We start from the raw sequence: 17,020 nt of genomic DNA on the forward strand, positions 1-17,020 counted from the left end.
CCTATTCCATCCAAAATTGTTCAGCTTACTCAAGGGCTGGCAGTTGAATGGATGAATGCTGGCTAGCAATACTGTTGTCATTGCATGTTTTATACCAGCAACCTTCTAAGGTGTGTCGATAGCAGCACTGTTCTTATTGCTGCCTCACTGAAGCTGTACAGGTTGATAGAACAGTGGCAGGAGGCATGAATGGTTTCCAAGCTGAAATCTGATTTATATGAGCATTCTCGACCAAGTGGGGAGCATCCCATCCCACTCTCTAATCCCCGAAACTGTTTTGGGCAGGGACCCATGTGTTCAATGAATTAACTTCTTGCGCTCTTTGCACAGCTTTTGATAAATTCCAGTGATGATGTAGCTGCTGTTTCCTCCTCTTCAGCCTTTTTTGACAACCTCATCCCACAGGATATGAGCACTTTGGAGATTCCTGTCACAGCAGGTGTGTTACATGAGATGTGCTTCTGCCCTCTTTTAAGGAAAGGGGAGGAGGGAAAACCTGAAAATGGTGGAGACCAGGAAAAACCTGGTCCACTTAAGCATGAGACAAATACTTCTAAAACTCGTGACCCATCCCAGTGTCTTGCAACATCCATCAGCATTTTGCAGAGGAATACTCCTCACAGATAAGAGACCCATGAAGAGTATGGGAGAACCTCCTAGGTGATGGAAGACTTACTTTCAAGTCAGTGATTTCTCTGGAGATACGAAACCTGTTTTGTATTTCCGAATCTTCCTTTAGCTGGACTTTTGTAGCTTATTGTTTTTTACTGCCTACTCTTTAAAATGAGCATAATTAATGTATCTGGATGGTGCCCCTGTGGCTTAGATCTGCTTTCTCACCTCTACAGATACTGATGGACTCATCAGCCAGGCCCTTTTGCTGGGGAATTTTGAGGGTGCAGTGGAGCTGTGTATGCGGGCAGAACGCTTTGCTGATGCCATCATCTTAGCTATTGCTGGTGGGGAGAACCTCCTAAGGGAGACCCAGAAGCGCTATTTTGCCAAGCGGAAAACAAAAATTTCTCTGGTAAGTGATGGTCTGGTGTACCCGCTGAGCAGTGGAAAGTGTGTGTTATCTTGGCAGATGTTTGCGTGAATATATGGAAATGCTTTGAGGGGGAAGCGAAATGTCACCAGAGTCTGTGTATCTCTTTTTGGCTAGACATTTTTTCTTTTTGCTTGATACTTTTATGACAATTTCATGCTACCCACTTAGAATTTCATGTTCTCTGTTCCTTTCTTTTCATCTAATGGTTTCTGCCTCAGCTCCCTATACCCTAACCTGTGGAAAATATTACTGCTTTAGGGCTCTCAGCTAGAAAGGTCCTAGCTTACTAATTGCCAACTGGAGAGTGTAACAGGAGTCAGTCTGTCCTAATCCAATATTCCTCATCATTGATACTAGCTGCTGTGAAACAGAATGTGCGTTAGATAGATCTTTGGTCTGGCCTAATGTGGCTGTTTTCATATTTTCTCATGTGCTTTGGTGGGCTTTTCTTTTCTTTTTTTTTCTTTCTTTTTTTTTTTAACACCTTCTTTCAAGGCATCAGGTTCCCAACTGTTGATGTTGGGATGCTGGGATTGGTGGACCTTAACTAGCTATCAGTATGGATGCCCTTGCTCAAACAGTCAGCATATCTTAGTCTTCTGTGACTGACAGGCCGCCTTCTTCTCTTACAGCTTCTTTCCTCCATTGTGCAACAGAACTGGCAAGATATTGTTCGCACATGTGATTTACAGAGCTGGAAGGAGGCACTAGCCATCTTGTTAACGTACTCAAAGCATGAGGAATATGCCCAACTCTGTGGTATGCAGTTTACTCTGTTTTGATATGGTTTCTTTTAGGGATGGGCGCCTCTGAACTGCTTACAGAAAGAAGCATATCAAGTTGAAGAAAGGCAGCAGTTCTTACACATAACAGAACTTGCAGCTAGCTGGAATTTGAAATTAAGTGTGGATTGTTGAGTTAGGGGAATGAGTTATGCACGTTGTAGCTGAGAGTAATGATGTAAAATGAGACATGCTGATATTTCCTGCCACCTCCACCAATAACTTGGAAAGACCAGGGTGGGTACCAGGCTGAGGCACTAAGAGAGGGTGATATTTATTGTTTTATTTGGGGAGGGAGGGATTTCCTTGACAGAAAAAGGTCAAGTCCTCTCCACGTGGAAGGGGTTTTCTCCACAGATTCCTCTCCCTTTTAAGCTCATAAACTGAGGTTGATGACTGTTTGATGGCTTCAGTAGTTTACTCGGTCCTGTTAATAGTCAAATATGCTCAGCAACTGATAGCTCTGAGAGTCCGAGTTAAGGGGCAATCCAGTGACTGAATCTCAAGAAGTTACTCAGATTGCTTATCTGGTAAGTAGCTCGTGGCTGACAAAAGAATGGCTGAGTGATTTTGGAGAAATGCTAGCACTTGGTACAAGAAAAACAAGGGTACATGAAATGCAAGAAAACATGTCATCTTGCATGGAACAAATTGTAAGGGTGGAAAGTGGCTGTGGTGGTGGTGATGATAAGAAAGCTCCAACTCATCTCTATCTCCTTGTTTTTGCTAGACATTGATAACTACCAGGTTACCTGCTGTCTGTGGTACTGTACACTACTATTGCATGGAGATGCCCACACCTCTTTGGAAAAAGAGGGTTGGATTTTGTTCACTAAACTCCTCTGTCCTTTTTAAGGATTTTCCTTTATTTTATATATCTGGACAGACATATAAAAATGAGGATTTTTTTTCCAACCGAATTGGCTTTGTGATTCCTTAATGATGTCCATTTCTCTGTGTTATCCCAGAATTAGGTGCTGTTCTTAAGTTGTCAACACCTTTTATGCCAAACCCCAGAGTAAGATTGCTGAAAGAACCTTGGGGTTAAAGAGATCTTCAAAAAGAGACAGAGTTAAATGTCGGCTGTGCTTCTTCCTCTGTAGACATGCTGGGTGCCCGCTTAGAGTCGGAGGGAGATGCAGCCCTGTCCAATGATGCCTGCCTCTGCTATATCTCATCAGGCAATGTGGAGAGGTTGGTGGAATGCTGGGTAAAAAACCATGAGACTTCGTCACCCCTTGCCCTGCAGGTACAGGTGCTATAATGTTGGTTTGACATCTCTCTAGGCCAGTCTGGTAGCGTCAATCTGTTTGCATTATCCCATCAAACAGTATATTTGGCTTCCAGCAGACAGTGCTGTCACCAAAGTATCTCCTAGCCTGGATTATGGGATTACATCTAAAGGAAACTTGCACTCTTAAATGATAAGGGGTTTGTTTAGAGGGTACTGATTACACTTCGCATAAATCCAGCCACAGACAGGAGCTCTGGGCTGCCTGCCTGTCTTTATACTTACTATTGTCATCTCTGAGCTTCCGTTTTAGTTAGGGAAGTTTAGACTGTATCTGTTATCTGGCTGGTAGTTGCCTGGGAGCACATTTCCTGATGTGCTAATCATGTCTAACTGTAATACTCCTGTTAGCTGGCTCTGTCTTCATCCAGAACAGCCTCTGGCAAAGTAACGTCTAGACTGTGTTCTTCCCACTGCAAGCAGAATGATCATGTATGGAAAGTCAGAGCAGAGCTTGAGGATAAAATCAGGGCTTCTAAGTCCTTCTAAGTCAGTGTTGTTGTCTACCTGTTTTACTTAAACCAGTCCTGGCTAAGTCACTAACCCCTGTTGAGTCCATCAGTCACTATAATGAATGAGACAAGTCTTCCACTCAGATACCTGCAGATAATGCTCTCTGCTACAGAAGTCCCTTGCCCTGCTGACCCACTAGTGAACGGCAGCAGCAAAAAGGCATCTTCAGTATTCCTGGTTATGTTTGAAACTGGCCTTGTCCCTATCCGTTATCAGCCAGTGATGCTTATATCATTCCACAGTTACAAACATTACTTTGATTTCTAGAAGCTGAAGGAGTACTGAATAATTAAAGACCTTCTGGTGGTTCTGTCAGCAGTAGCAGTTTTTCCTAGTTAATTTCTCCTGGTACAGCTTTAATGCTTTCTCTTCCAAACTGAGATCTTGTAACTCCTAGAATTACACGAGTAAACTTCCTAGTTTTTTAAAAAAAAAAAAAAAAAGTTGATTGGAATGTCCTTGTAGTTTCTGATTTTCTTTTTTTTCTTTTCTCCCCTTTCCATAAAAGTAGCTATGTCAGGGTTTGCTTCTTGGTTCCTGTTTTCCTCCACTAAGTGCTCCTGCTCCTCTGTTTCCAGCTCTGTGTGGAAATGGTCTTCAGTGCTAGTATGTGGTGCCAAGTGGATTAACTTCTAATCACATTGGCCCCCATGTCAGCTGAAAGTGGAGAAAGCCATCTGGCATTGTCTCAGCATGAGATAGACCAATAAAGCAAATCAGATTCTGAGGGATCTGTTTCTTCCCTGAGATTTTATTTCCCCTCCTGCCTATTCAGGATCTGATAGAGAAGGTGATGGTGCTGAGCAGGTCCATTGAGATGCTCCAAGGCACAGGAGGGCCAGTGCCAGGCCCTGTCTTGGCAGAACGAATCACCCAGTATGCCAGCCTCCTGGCATCACAAGGATGCTTGGCAGCTGCAATGAATTATCTACCCAGCAACTCTAAAGAGGTGAGTGAGAAACAGGTTGTTGTGGGACAGAGTAGTATATATGGAGGGATACTTTCTGCAAAAGACTTGTAAGCTTGGGTTTCAACTCACATCAGGACTTGAGGTTTCACCTTAGTTATGGTAACTTGAGAGTAGAGTTTTTAGTTTTTCTAAGATGCGGCATTTGTCTTAATTTGCTTTTTTTCATAATACTTTTGATTTGGGGAAAAGGAGAGGAACTATGGTGCTGTAAAATGGTTCCTGGAGAGCAATGCTGGGAAGCAGCTTCCCAGGGAAGATGCACCTAATCCTGAAACCAGCTGTTGGAAGAAGAGGAAGGGAATGGGGAGGTCACCATTCAGAGCAAATCTGCTCAGTGCACAAATGGGGGTGGGGAAATACCCTAAATACTGGGGGAAGGATCAGTGAAAGCTGGTTGAGACTTCATCTGCCAGGGGAGGTGATAGGTGGTCTCCCAGATCCTGTGGCTTGCAGTTTTTTCCTGGTGGCTATTGGAGAAATGGTTAATTCTGCAGGTTGATGCTCAGTGCTTTTGGTCAGAGTCTGCTTTGAATGCCTCCACAGCATCCTCAATCTGAGGCTCTCCAGGCACTTCCCTAAAGTGTAGTTTGTTTCAGCTCCTGATCCAACAGCTCCATGACCGGCTCTTCCATGCTCAGGGAGAGAATGTGGCTGATCAGCAGCCACCACCTTTCCCCTACACTCGTGTCCATGTAGGTGTTGTTAAACACGCATCTCCAGCAGCCAAGAGCAGCTCCACCCCTGAAGGAGCAGCCCACAAACCAAGTCCCAGACATCCAGAGAAGGTAGGTCTTAAACTCAGGTATTCATGGCCTGAGAGAGAAAAGCTACTGGACTGGGGGGGGTGGTATGTGAAATTTTTTGAGATGGTGCAGATTACAAGCACTGAGGAAGACATGGCCCACAAGCCTTGAGCTGGCAGAGAGGACAGCACCTAGTCTTGTGCTCTTTGCCTCCTCCTGCCAACCATGGTGATGGTGGAGGAGGTCCTGTGTGCTCCTGAGAGCAGTGGGGCCTTTGTTCCAATCTCTCCAGAGCACTGACAGAAGCAGCATCTTCCCTTGACTGAGAAGTGAGAGGGCTAGAGAGTGTATCTGCTTATGTGTGTGTATGCATGTGCATCCCTACATGTGTCTGTCAGCCATTAGCAGGTTCTTATTTTTTAATTGCAGCCCACCTACCAGTCATCATTTAGCCCTTCAGCACCTGCTCAGCCTTCAGTGCCTTCTCTCTTCACGCCTCAGCCAGTGCCAGCAATGTCTGTGACTCCTCACCATGCCGCGCATCCTCAGACCAGTGCTGGTCCACAAACAAACATCTATTCCAGAGGGCCCCCATACCCACAGTACAACTTGGGCTTGACTCCGGTGGCAGTTCCAGGGCCAGGTAAGCATAGTCTGTCATCAGTTTTCCAGGTGTGCTTCAGGCTTTTTTTAGACCAAAGTCTTCAGCAAAGGAGGCTACTCTACCTCTTCCTCATGGGTCCACTGTACTTGCAAAGAACAAGTCAGCTGTCAAAGTGCCTTCTCAGTGCTTTTGCCACAACTGATCTTAGCAGCTGTGCTTTACTTGCAGCCATGTTAGCTGCAGACAGGGGTAGAGAAGCTGCTGCTAACTTCATGACAGGATTTGACTGATGTAGCCTGACTTATAGGGGGATACCCCAGATCCTGGATCTTCTAGGGCATGACTTGGAGAAGGAATGCTTAGTAGCATGAAGGAGAGCAATTGGAGTAGTTTGGACATGGGATAAGTGGTGCTGATACATTCTCTCTCATTTGTAGCACTGTCACAGTCTCAGCCGTTCAGCCCAACGGGAGCCAGACCTGCCGGTCCAACTCCCTTCCCCAACCAGCCTCCTCTGTCAGGACAGTCCATGGCCATGGCATCTCCTGGTGTGCCACCACCTGGACCCACCCTCTTCATTCCAGCCTCAGTCCCATCATCTCAGCTCCCTGCAGCTTGTCCTCTCCCTGTGGCAAGCCAGTCTCCTCTTGGTTTCTCTTCAGCGCCATTCAACTGCCCCATGAACATGGGTTACCCTCAGGGAGGTCCTGGAGCTCCATCTGCTAAGCCCCTGGCAGCAGCCAGCATTCCTCCACCTCCCACAGGTAAATTCTGTTTGTGTGACATGTATCCAAGGCAGCCCTGGATGGGGTTTGCAGTACTTAATGGACATTGGCCTGCTGAGCTCTGGTCTGTCACCATAAAGGCTGGATGTGGTGCTCTGTGGGGCTAACGTTACAGGTATGTTGTGCTGAGTCTTGCTTTGGTGGTGAAACACAGGGATGGTGACAGTTTCAGGCTATTCAGCTGCTCTGTTCCCCAGGTTGTTGTTACAAAGTGCTGTCTCTTCAGGTCCCCAGTGTACCCTGAGTAATCCTCCACTCCAGAGGAATCTTCTCCGACTGAAAGGGTGGTGGTTCCCAGGAAATGCTGTCTTAGATCCTGGTGGAGGGCTTGCTGCTCTCATCCCTGCTTATATAACTTAATAAATGCATTTGAAATGCTGGGAGAGCAGGGTGGTTTCTTTCTCTCCATGGGACACCCATTACCTAGCTTCAGGATAAAATTCTTCTGTCTGCTTGCTCCAGTTCACCCAGTTGCTTCCTGTTGCTGTAAAGTGCTTGCCTGGGATTCTCTTCTGAATCATTCTGTGCAGTATTCTAGACTTGAAGCCTTTCTGCTCTGGGTCTGTGGTTTGAATCCAGCCCAGCCTGCAAGTCCTGTGAAATCCTCGTTAGCACGATGAAGAAAATGGAGAGAGTTGTTGGAGCTAGTTCCCGATGGATGGGCAGCCCCTCTTTCTATTTCCTGCAACATCAGCACAACTGATGCTTGTTAATTCTTTGTTTTCTGCCTCGGGAAAGATTTGGTCAGGCTGTGGAGACCCCTCAGAAAAAGACTGATGATCCTTAGGTCTTTGAGCAGATGCTTCTCTGAGCCACACTTATTCTGAGAGTGAAGGAGTTGATGCTTTGTGGTTTGCCTCCACCAGGAATCCATCACTAAACTGGGTTTAAGCATGGATAACAAATCCCACTGTGTGAAGCCTGTGGTGACTACATACAAAGGCTCTAAGCTTAGGCTGGACAAATCCCTTCTGAAAAGCTATCAGGGATAGCAGTCAGGGACATTACTGCTAAGTAAAAGCTGTTGGTGACAGTGACTCTCACTCCCACCCTGCCTTGATTTCCAGGTTTCTTCCCTTGGCTAGATCCACACTTGGATCGTGCAGGTAGTACACAGAAAAGCCTCCAGACCTGTGGGGGAGGCAATGCTGCTGCTTCCAGTGAAATGTGGTGTGTGTGTGTGTGTGCGTGTGTGTGTGGGTGTGTGCATGCATGCTCATTGCTGTTCGCTGTGTTCCTTGCATGCCTGGGGATATGTACAGCTGGGGTAGTAGATATACCTGGGAACTAGCAAGTGACATTTGGGCATGGTGCAAGGGGATGCACCCTGGAAGGGGTGCAATCCTGGAAGGATTAGAGCATTTTAAGTCTCTGCATCCTTTCTGACAGCTGTTGGGCCAGCAGGACAGGGACAAGGGCTCTGCTCCTTTCTTGTCTCTCTAAGCAAGGAATAGACCAGCAGTTTTAACTCACCTCTTGTTTTCTCCCTGTTGCACTGCTAGCTTCATGGATGGCTTTACTTGTGCTTGTGTTCTCTCCAGGTGGGCTGGAAGAAGCGAGTCCCAGCAAGGGCAGTGGTGGACCAGAGCTTCCCCAGGAGAATTTTGGGGGCTCCGTTCCAAGGGGAATCAGAAAGCCTTTTTTGCTTTAGTTACGGGGCAAGGTTTGGGTTTGAATCTCAGTCCATCTCTGAGAGAAGTTGGACTGTCAAGCTTTTCTGGTTGCTGCTTTGTACTGATGTTTCTCCTTGGAGTCTGATGACAGACGGTAGGTCTTTTCCAGTCTATGCTGCTGGTGGGATAAGGCTCAGTGTCTTAGTGAGATGGTTCTGTACAGTGGCTGTTGCTTGTGCCATGTGACCATCTGCCAGGCACAGAGATTATCCAGGGACTCTCCAGTTACCCAGTTTATTTAGGAAATCTTGGTTCTGGGTAACCACTTGTGCCACCTAATAAGCCCAGCTGTGTGGAGTAAGACCCTAGAAAAAAGGTTGTCCCTTCAGCAGAGAAATAAAAGATGATTCCAAGGCAGAGATATCAGTCATTTCCTCAAGCTGAAGGTGTCCTGTGGGACTTCACTGCTGGGAAGTTCTCTTCCCCTGGCAGGCATTTGCCACGGTTAGTTTTAATGGGAGTGAAAGGCATGCCCAGATCAGCACGTGCAGGCTGATCTTCTACCTTGAGGTAGCCTTTTCAGACACTTTGGCTTCCTTCTACCTTGAGACCTTGAGAGTGCTTTCCTGCTGGTTTTTTTGTTTGTTTGTTTTGTGTTTTTTTTGTGGGGGCTTTTTTTTTTTAGGCTGGAAAGAGTCTGTAAAGTCACTCAATCTGACTGGTCAAACTTGCTTGCTTTGGAAATTCTCCTAGCTGAACATCTTGTGGACAAATTCTCACTAACTTAGTGAAGAGAAGCCTTCATTTGTAGAAATCCCACGCTCTTGGAGAGTGTCAGGGACAGGATGAAAGACAGTGACGTGTTGGCTCATCTCCTTTCTGGCCAGGATAATCCCTGATTCCATTCTGTGACAGTCTTGATTTTTCTAGGACAGGCATTGCTGGATATGACTGCTGTGGGGCACTCCTTCCAGGGTTGGTGAGAAATTGTCTTTCACCTGTAGTATAGGCAAGGTAGTCAGGGTTTCATCCCAGAAAAACGCAACAGGATTCTGTCATCTCGCGTCTGATGACTTTAAGTGCCTGGCTTAAAGACTATAATTTAAATAGCTGTTTCCTCTGAGGATTCAAAGTGCCACTGAGCTGGAGCAGTGCCAGGGACTGCTAGGCCACATGCTCGGTGGGGGCCAGCGGAGTTCTAGGGCACAGAATCCCCAAGCTAGAAATAAGTGCCAACTTAATTAAACTTCTGATTCAAACTCATCAGAGAATGAGCCTTGAAATCATGGGAAAAGGGAGGGCAAAAAGAGGCTGCCAGAATGGTAATAATAAAGGTAATTAAAGTAATGAAGCACCTTGTGCGTCTTTCCCCTGTGATTTTTTTTAAAGCTCAGTTCAGGATCAGTGGCTCATTAAGTGTGGCACTGAGCTCCAGAAATTCTTCTGATATTGCCTCTTAAAACTATGCCACTTTCTCACAGAATCCTCCCATCCCATGGGCTTCAGGTTAATACTGGGGTGACAAATAAAAAAAAATACAGTGGGGTTTTGTCTAGAGATCCAGGTACCCTTAAAGAACAGCAGCAAGCAAGATAGTTGAAATTTGACCTTAGCAGTATGAAGTGTGATCACAAGCCTTTGGATTTCATGTTGCCTGATGGATTTTTAATTGCTTGGAGTGAGGTTAAAGCTGGGTACCACAGAAACATCTGCTGAGATACCTGTCTGCTCCCAAGGAATTTACCAGTTAACTCTGTTCACTTTAGCTGGAAAGCCAGCAAAATTTCCCAGGCTTTGGTCCAGAGTATGCTTTTAGAAGGGGAAAATTCAACCCAAAACTCAATCCCTCTCCTGTCACAGCAACCTGCATTGCTATGGACTGCCACCATAAGGCACTCCTGTGAGCATTGCTGAGAAACCCTCTCATCTATAGCATAGGCTTTGCTGCAGTACCACAGAACTAGATTCTCTGTTTGGGGAACCCCCAAGCAGTCCCTGAACCCTGATGTGCACCCACATGCAGGTCCTGACCAAAGCTGGGGCCTGACTCTGAGGCTGACTTCTGCAACCTATGCAGAATATGGAAAGCTTCAAGTAATTGCAGAAAAACCTGTGTGTGCGCACACCAGGATAATCTGATCAGATGTCACCTCATACAGCCCGTGCACATGCTTAGATGATGCAAATGTAATTAAGAAAGAGAAAGGGAAGGGAGAGCAGTTCTTGCATTGTGAGCTGGGCCTGAAATTCCTTGGTCAAAGTGTCTGAAAAGGCAGTGATGGGGGGTGAAGAAATCAGTGGTGTGAGTCTTTTTGCTGAGGGAAGTTCCAAACCATGAAAGCAACCATAAATTGCTACTCTGGCTGCCTTCTTAAAGTCTGACATCCATGTCTTGTTCTCTCTCCTGGCAGCTCAGGAATCCTGGACTGATCCCTCTGCTGCAAGAGGAGGCCTTCAGAAGAAAAAGGTAAGCTTTCAGCTCGCATATCTTCTGGTTGTCTTGCAGCCAGGGACCTCCATGCAACAGCTGAATTCTGATAAATGCTCCCTGTTGCACTCAGCAGCTCTTCTTCCATGTAGGTCTGTCCAGTTCTTCACTGCGCACTCAGCTGGAATCCATCTAAGTCTTGTCCCTTTGCCATCCAGGCTTGCATGCCTTTGGGTGTCTGTTTTGCATTTTATCATCTGTGGTGCTGCATTCTCTGTTGGTACTTCCCAGGCTGACTGCAGTTACTTGTTTCTAGAAATAGAGATTAAACCTCCTTATCCCCTTGTCCACCCACCTTTTTTGACAGGGGCTGGAGAGATCATGCTCATTTTACATCTGACAGTTGGGGGCAGCATTTCCCCTCAGCACAGTGAGAACCACAGTGATTTTCCTCAGAAGCTGATACTAACTGTGTGTCACCTTCTGCTGGAAGAGTTGTAGCTGTGAGCTGCCTGCCCTGTTGGCCCGCTGCATTCTGCCTTGTAGTGATTCCACTGGAGGACCTGTGAGCTGGGCTCTTTTGCAACAAATGCTCTTCGTACCCCATTTTCATCACTGCTGCCTGCTGGCAGGTGTGATGAGAAGCTTCTTTGGCCTCCCCTATTCCTGTTCTTTAGCTTGGAACAGACTTCTAGCCCTTTTTCTGGCAGCATAGCTGGGAACCTGCTTCAGGCTGTGCTCACTACAACAGGATTAACCTCTTGTTAAAGCCATCTCCTTTTGATCTAGCCCTGTTGGAGTGAATCTATCCTGACTCCCTGGCTTAGTAGGGGCACGATGAAGTGTTTGCAAGAGGTTTCTCCCCCCATGTTGTGGGATTTTCCCCAGCGCTTCCTCTGTTGGACACTTTACTGCTGCTAATCTCTACATTCAGGACTCGTGCCATCGCAGACCCAAGGCAGCTTTCAGAGGACCAGTGCTTTTGGGGGCAACAAATCTGTTTGATTGAACAATTCCAGTGGAGTTTTCTTGCTGTCGCTTTGACTGTTCATCTAGGATGTGAGAGGAAGGGCCCCATGCTCTGAGTCAGTGGGCTGAAAGAACAGGGGTGTATTGCACATCACCTTGAGAACTAGGGACTCTGCAAGTTAGAAAGGATATTAAATTTGGCTGGGGAGAGTGTGACCAACCTTGGACTTGGTTTTCTTGCAGCACTGTTTTTTGGTTTTTTTTCTTTTTTCTCATTTTGAATCTTTCCTTTTGCTGACAGTTGCCAGAGAAATTTACACCTCCAGCCCCCATCACAGCTCCAGTAATGAGCCTCCCCACAGAGCTCCAAGGGATCCATCCTCAGCTCTCCAGGTTGCAAGAATCTGGCCAGTCACCCCCAGGAGCACCCAAGGAAGGCAGCCTGCAGGTACCCAGGGAAACTGAGGCGTTCCCAAGGCATCAGCTCCTTGTCAAGTAGAGGAACAACTCAGCTTTTGAGATTCTTGTTACATGGCAGCTGCAAGGCTTATACCTGTCCCTTTCCCTGGGTGTTAGAGGAATTGTTAGCGTTGCTGCAAGGGTGGAAAATGACACCTGGAGATGGCTTGGAGGGATGGAGGCCAGCCAGGCTGTTAACCTCCTGGGAATCAAGAATCCACAGTGGCCTGAAGCTATACTGCAGTCTCAAGATGATAATATAACCCAGTGCTTCCAGATGTTCTCCAAGTTTGCCAAGAAGTGAACTTCTTTCCGTCTGTAGTTGTAGGTGGAGATTCTGCCTGCCCTGACCTTTCATGCTCCTGCTGCATTCATTCAGCTGCTTCTTTCTCTGTCAGTATCACCAGCTGCCCACGGAGAGGGTCGAGAGAAAGGAAGTGCCCCCTGAGCACCAGGGTCTGAAGACCACATTTGAAGGTTTGGTGCAGCGCTGCTCTGCTGTTGCCACTGATCCAGTAAGTCCTCCCTTCTCTGCTCTTTGGCTTTTTTTGCCCTCACAGATCTCTGGCAGGCACTTCTTTCTTTTGGTAAGGAAAAGAGAGGAAGAGTCCTCTCCCTATATTCAGGTTAATCTCCATCTGCCTCCTCCCTTCAGGCCCTAGGTTTGCCCACCTTTTGGGATTTGAGATGTGTTCTCTAGCACTCATCCATTGCCTCTCATTGCCTCTCAAGTGTGCTTGGTTCTGTCCTCCTGGCTCTTTTCTCTGAGGAAAATAGAAGAAACAACCCAGCAAATCCAGCCTCTTTTTTCACTTGCTTGACCTATAGATAGTCCTGCAGAGCTGGCCATCCTCAGACCTTAGAAGGAAAGGCAGGGATACCCTGGCTAGAAGAGAAAGCCAGACAATCTTTATTTTTGAGACACTAGTTTCTCCACCCCTGGCTTCTGGAGGGCTGTTGGCTTGCATGCCATGTTGCATGAATGTATCAAGCTTGACTGTGTCTGGAACCAGAAGAGCACTGTTTGCAGCATTGTGATAGGCTGCTAAGTCTTCCCAGACCTTGGGGCCACCATGAAGTCTCCCAGATGACCTCTGCTTAGTGGGTGTTGGGACTAGCACTGAGTCCAAACTGTCAAGCCATCCTGGAATTAAATAATTTGTGTGTAGCATCAACTTCAGCTTGTTTGCTCTGTACTTTCTAGGAGTACAGAGCAGCAATTTCTGGGAGAGAATCTAAAGGTTCCCTGTAGGGACAGAAAGGCATGTAGTAGGCTCAGTAGTCCATAGCTCCAAGGTGACATGGAAGTTGAATAGCTGGGTTGACACAGCAACGTATCTGAGCTTCTAAGTCCTGCCAGGCCTGTCTCATCATTGTCCAGAGCCAACCGTTGCTATCCACAGTATAATTTACCTGTGAGTGGATTATCCAGGGTGGGGCTAATGTAGTCTGTCCCACCAGAACTTCAGTACTCAGCCCCTTTCTTTGGTGATTACTTAGTGGGGGGGAGGATATTCCCTCCTCTCCTTGAGGAGACAGGGAACAAGCTATTTCTCAGGTCAGCCAGGGTGAGGCTGTCTGAATGCCTAATAGGTCATTCAGCAGATGTTTCTCAATCTTCAGAAGCAGTTGCTCTGTCCTGTGGTCTGCAAGCACTGGCAGAAGGGAGGGATGCCTGGGCTGGGAGATGGGGAAAGTAGTAACAAATCCAACTGCCTGTCTGGGGGAGAGAACACGTGCACATATATACATGCACAGCGAGGGCATGGCATGCTGGCTTGTATCACAGTCCCTGGCTGTGATCTGTCTGGCAGAGGCTGGGATGCAGCTGAATTGCAAGGGGCTGTGGGAAGAAGAGAGGAGGGAGGAGTTGAGCTGGGTCAACTTGATTTTGGGAGAGGCGAATTTGAAGCCCTGGCAGAACCAACAATGCCTGTTTCACTTCAGAAGACTCGAAGGAAGCTGGAGGATGCATTGCAACGACTGGAATGCTTGTATGAGAAGCTCCGTGAGCAAGTGGTATGTAGACACCACCTTTCCCTGTAGTTCGGCTGGGTTCTTGATGCCTCCTCTGTGCTGGGTTGTGGGCCTTGGCTTCTGTCCCAGTGTCTTCAGCACAAACAAACGAGAAAAAAAAAATCAGAAAACCAAGAGTTTTCTCTTTCTTGAAAACAGCTAAGGGAGTGCCAAATCTTACAACGCTCCTTGAATCCAGTCAGCCTTATCTCCCTTCCTTCCCTCTTCACCTTGGCCCAGAGATTGTGTAAGGAAAACCTGGGGAGGAATTTGTGCGGTGCTTTTGCCCCTGGAAAGTATGTTGGCATACAGACAGGTTCCAGACAGGAATGGGCAACTTGTAAAGGAGTAATCTGGGGGTGGTTATTACACTAGGGGAACCTAGTGTAACCTCCAACTTGGAAAGCTCCCAAACTGCTGATGCCAGCTGCTGGAGGGATGTATATCATGGGTAGAATCCATATAACACTTTTCTCCATGTCCATATTGGGCCCAAACAGAGACAGGATTTTGTGCTAGATGGACCTGTGGCCTTCTAAAATACATCAGATACTCAATTAATGCTGAAATGTCATTATCTAGGTCCTATGTTTACTATAATACAGCATGAGTATTGGATTAATGTATGTTTTGTGCTGGGAAACTGAGGGAGGAAGCGGCCTATCCTTTATGCCAGTGCCTGGCTCTGTAGTTACTGTGTTTGGTGAGGATGAGGACAGCAGAAGGGAAGGGTGTGGAGGGAGAAGGCCTGTGTTACAGTGCTGAGCATGCTGATGCATTTCTGCTTCCTCCCTACAGCTCTCTCCAACCATCCTGATGGGTCTCCATGAGATTGCCCGCTGCATTGAGGCTAGGAACTACCAGCAAGGTCTCCTGGTTCACACCCAAGTGGTGAGCAGCAGCAGTTTCAGTGAGGTGTCTGGCTTCATGCCCATCCTGAAGGTCCTCATGACCATTGCTGGCAAGCTGAATGTCTAACGTCTGGAGCAGCTGGTGCAGTGATGCACTGAGCTGGTGGACTCCTTTACCTATTGATGTGCTGCAGGTTGTGGACTTTCCCTCTGGCTCTGGAGAAATAAGTCTGTGCCACTGCCTGGAACTGTGCTGGGCTAGCGCATCTGGTCCCATCTACTCTCCAGACAGCCCACTGGGGCCTGGATCTCTTGGAGACTGTTCTTTCTCTCTCTTTCCTACTGGTCTGAGGCTGCTTCCTAGCCTGGGGATCTTGATTTCAGACTGTCCATGTTGCACAGAGATCCTCCCAGAACTGCTCTGCATTAGCCTGCTCTTCCCTGTTCCCCCACCAGAGAGGGGAAACTCCCCTCCGAGGCTGACACTACTTTCAGTAGGAGGCAAAAAGGGCTGGCACCTGTAGCACCACCAACAGAAGAGCCTCAGGCTCTATTCCCTGCTTCTGTGTAAACCAGTCCTGGGTGACAGCTTGGCTCCCTTGGGACTTAAGCTGGGGTGTTCCTGCTCCATTGGGCTGCAGTCAGGTTCTCTCCTCTGATTCCTCCTTTCTCTTCATTCTAATCCTTGACTCTTTCTCCCTCCACTCTGCCCCCTTACCCTGCTACCACTAGGGCTGACTACCAGCCTGCTCTGGGCTCACTTGGTTCTGTCTCTTTCTTATGCACTCAGTCCTCTCTTTTCATAGCCTTCTCTGCACCCTCTACCCCTTCCTTTATCTCTTTTTTTTTTTTTTTTTTTTTTTTTTTTCCCTGTAAGCCCCAGGTTTGAACCTTTTTGTTTCAGGCCTAGGACTGTTTCCCCCCTTCCAACTCTGGGGACTCTCCCATCCTCAGGAATGCTGGCAGGTTGGACTCCTGCTCAGTGCGCTCCTCCCCAGAGCCAGTAGCATCCTGTGTTTGGGCTGAAAGCTGCACTGTCTGGCTCTTGGCCTTTTTCACTTCCTTTATGTTAGCACAGTTGGCCTGTTGCCAACCAGTGTTATCTAAAGGCTTCCCACATTGGGATTTCCAGACAGTCTAAGGGCTTTAGAAGCAGCAGGGATTGTACAAGTCCCTTAAAGAGTCCCTTTAAGCTGCTCTGAACAGCCCAGATTTGAGCAGGGGGAGACAGCTCATTGCTACAAGTGTGGTGGGTGCATTCTGCCTATAGTAATGGATATGTGTGAGGGTGGTTCTCAAAGGCCCCTTGGCACCACGATGATAGGAACATGCTGCAGGGGGTGATGCTGTCAGGTCTTTAGGAAACAGGGCTGTTTTGAGGCTTTTCATCACTGTGGCATTTCCTTTGGGCTGAAACAGATGAATGAAGCATATTTGTCCCGTGGAAGAAGTCTGGGAAGGCAGATGGGATTTTAGGGCACATTTGTGTGTTTGTGTGTGTGTCTTTCCCTCCCTCCCTTACTCTTACCCTCTTTCATACTAAACAGGCAGCATAAATCCTCAGACCCTAGCTGGGAGCAAGGCTTCTTCCCACCATTTGGCTGCAGCCTGCCCCTGCTTCCTCTGCTTGCTGCTTGAGTGATACTGCTATTTTGGGCCCATGGTTCAGTGACTTATGCGAATCAGCCTGCTCTACTGTGAGATTTAGGAGGGAAGGGAGTCAAAAGAGAGAGGGAGAGGGCAGGGCTTACTCCCTGCTTGCCAGGTCAAAGTGCCTCCTCACTGCTGCTGTGTTCTGTTGCCATTGCCGCGGTTTGATGCACTGAGAGATTACAGAACAGTGAAATAAAAGCTGTGTTTTGTGATGCTGCTAGCGTCTTTCATAGGCTTGGGCCTACAGGCAGCTGCCTGTCACCTCTGGCTTCAGGAGACTTGTCTCAATCTGCAG

General features: G+C 47.4%; 1 protein-coding gene across 7 annotated transcripts in view; it reads left to right on the plus strand.

The window, feature by feature from the left end:
* SEC31B (SEC31 homolog B, COPII coat complex component) overlaps nt 1-16,937 on the plus strand; it is a 36,472-nt gene extending 19,535 nt beyond the window's left edge. For 3 of the 7 annotated variants that reach the window (XM_067299985.1, XM_067299989.1, XM_067299986.1), the window contains 14 exons: nt 331-439; nt 849-1,027; nt 1,681-1,807; nt 2,934-3,079; nt 4,410-4,583; nt 5,201-5,389; nt 5,777-5,990; nt 6,389-6,715; nt 7,804-7,842; nt 10,761-10,816; nt 12,048-12,194; nt 12,604-12,720; nt 14,153-14,224; nt 15,020-16,937. In XM_067299985.1, the coding sequence (XP_067156086.1) occupies nt 331-439; nt 849-1,027; nt 1,681-1,807; nt 2,934-3,079; nt 4,410-4,583; nt 5,201-5,389; nt 5,777-5,990; nt 6,389-6,715; nt 7,804-7,842; nt 10,761-10,816; nt 12,048-12,194; nt 12,604-12,720; nt 14,153-14,224; nt 15,020-15,199 (2,076 nt within the window). In that variant the 3' untranslated portion in view covers nt 15,200-16,937. The remainder of the gene's footprint in view (nt 1-330; nt 440-848; nt 1,028-1,680; nt 1,808-2,933; nt 3,080-4,409; nt 4,584-5,200; nt 5,390-5,776; nt 5,991-6,388; nt 6,716-7,803; nt 7,843-10,760; nt 10,817-12,047; nt 12,195-12,603; nt 12,721-14,152; nt 14,225-15,019) is intronic. The other 4 variants (XM_067299990.1, XM_067299988.1, XM_067299987.1 and 1 more) reach the window with 4 other exon arrangements.
* Nucleotides 16,938-17,020: the final 83 nt, after the last annotated feature.

This window comes from Apteryx mantelli, chromosome 7 (assembly GCF_036417845.1).
Source record: "Apteryx mantelli isolate bAptMan1 chromosome 7, bAptMan1.hap1, whole genome shotgun sequence".
NCBI lineage: Eukaryota > Metazoa > Chordata > Aves > Apterygiformes > Apterygidae > Apteryx > Apteryx mantelli.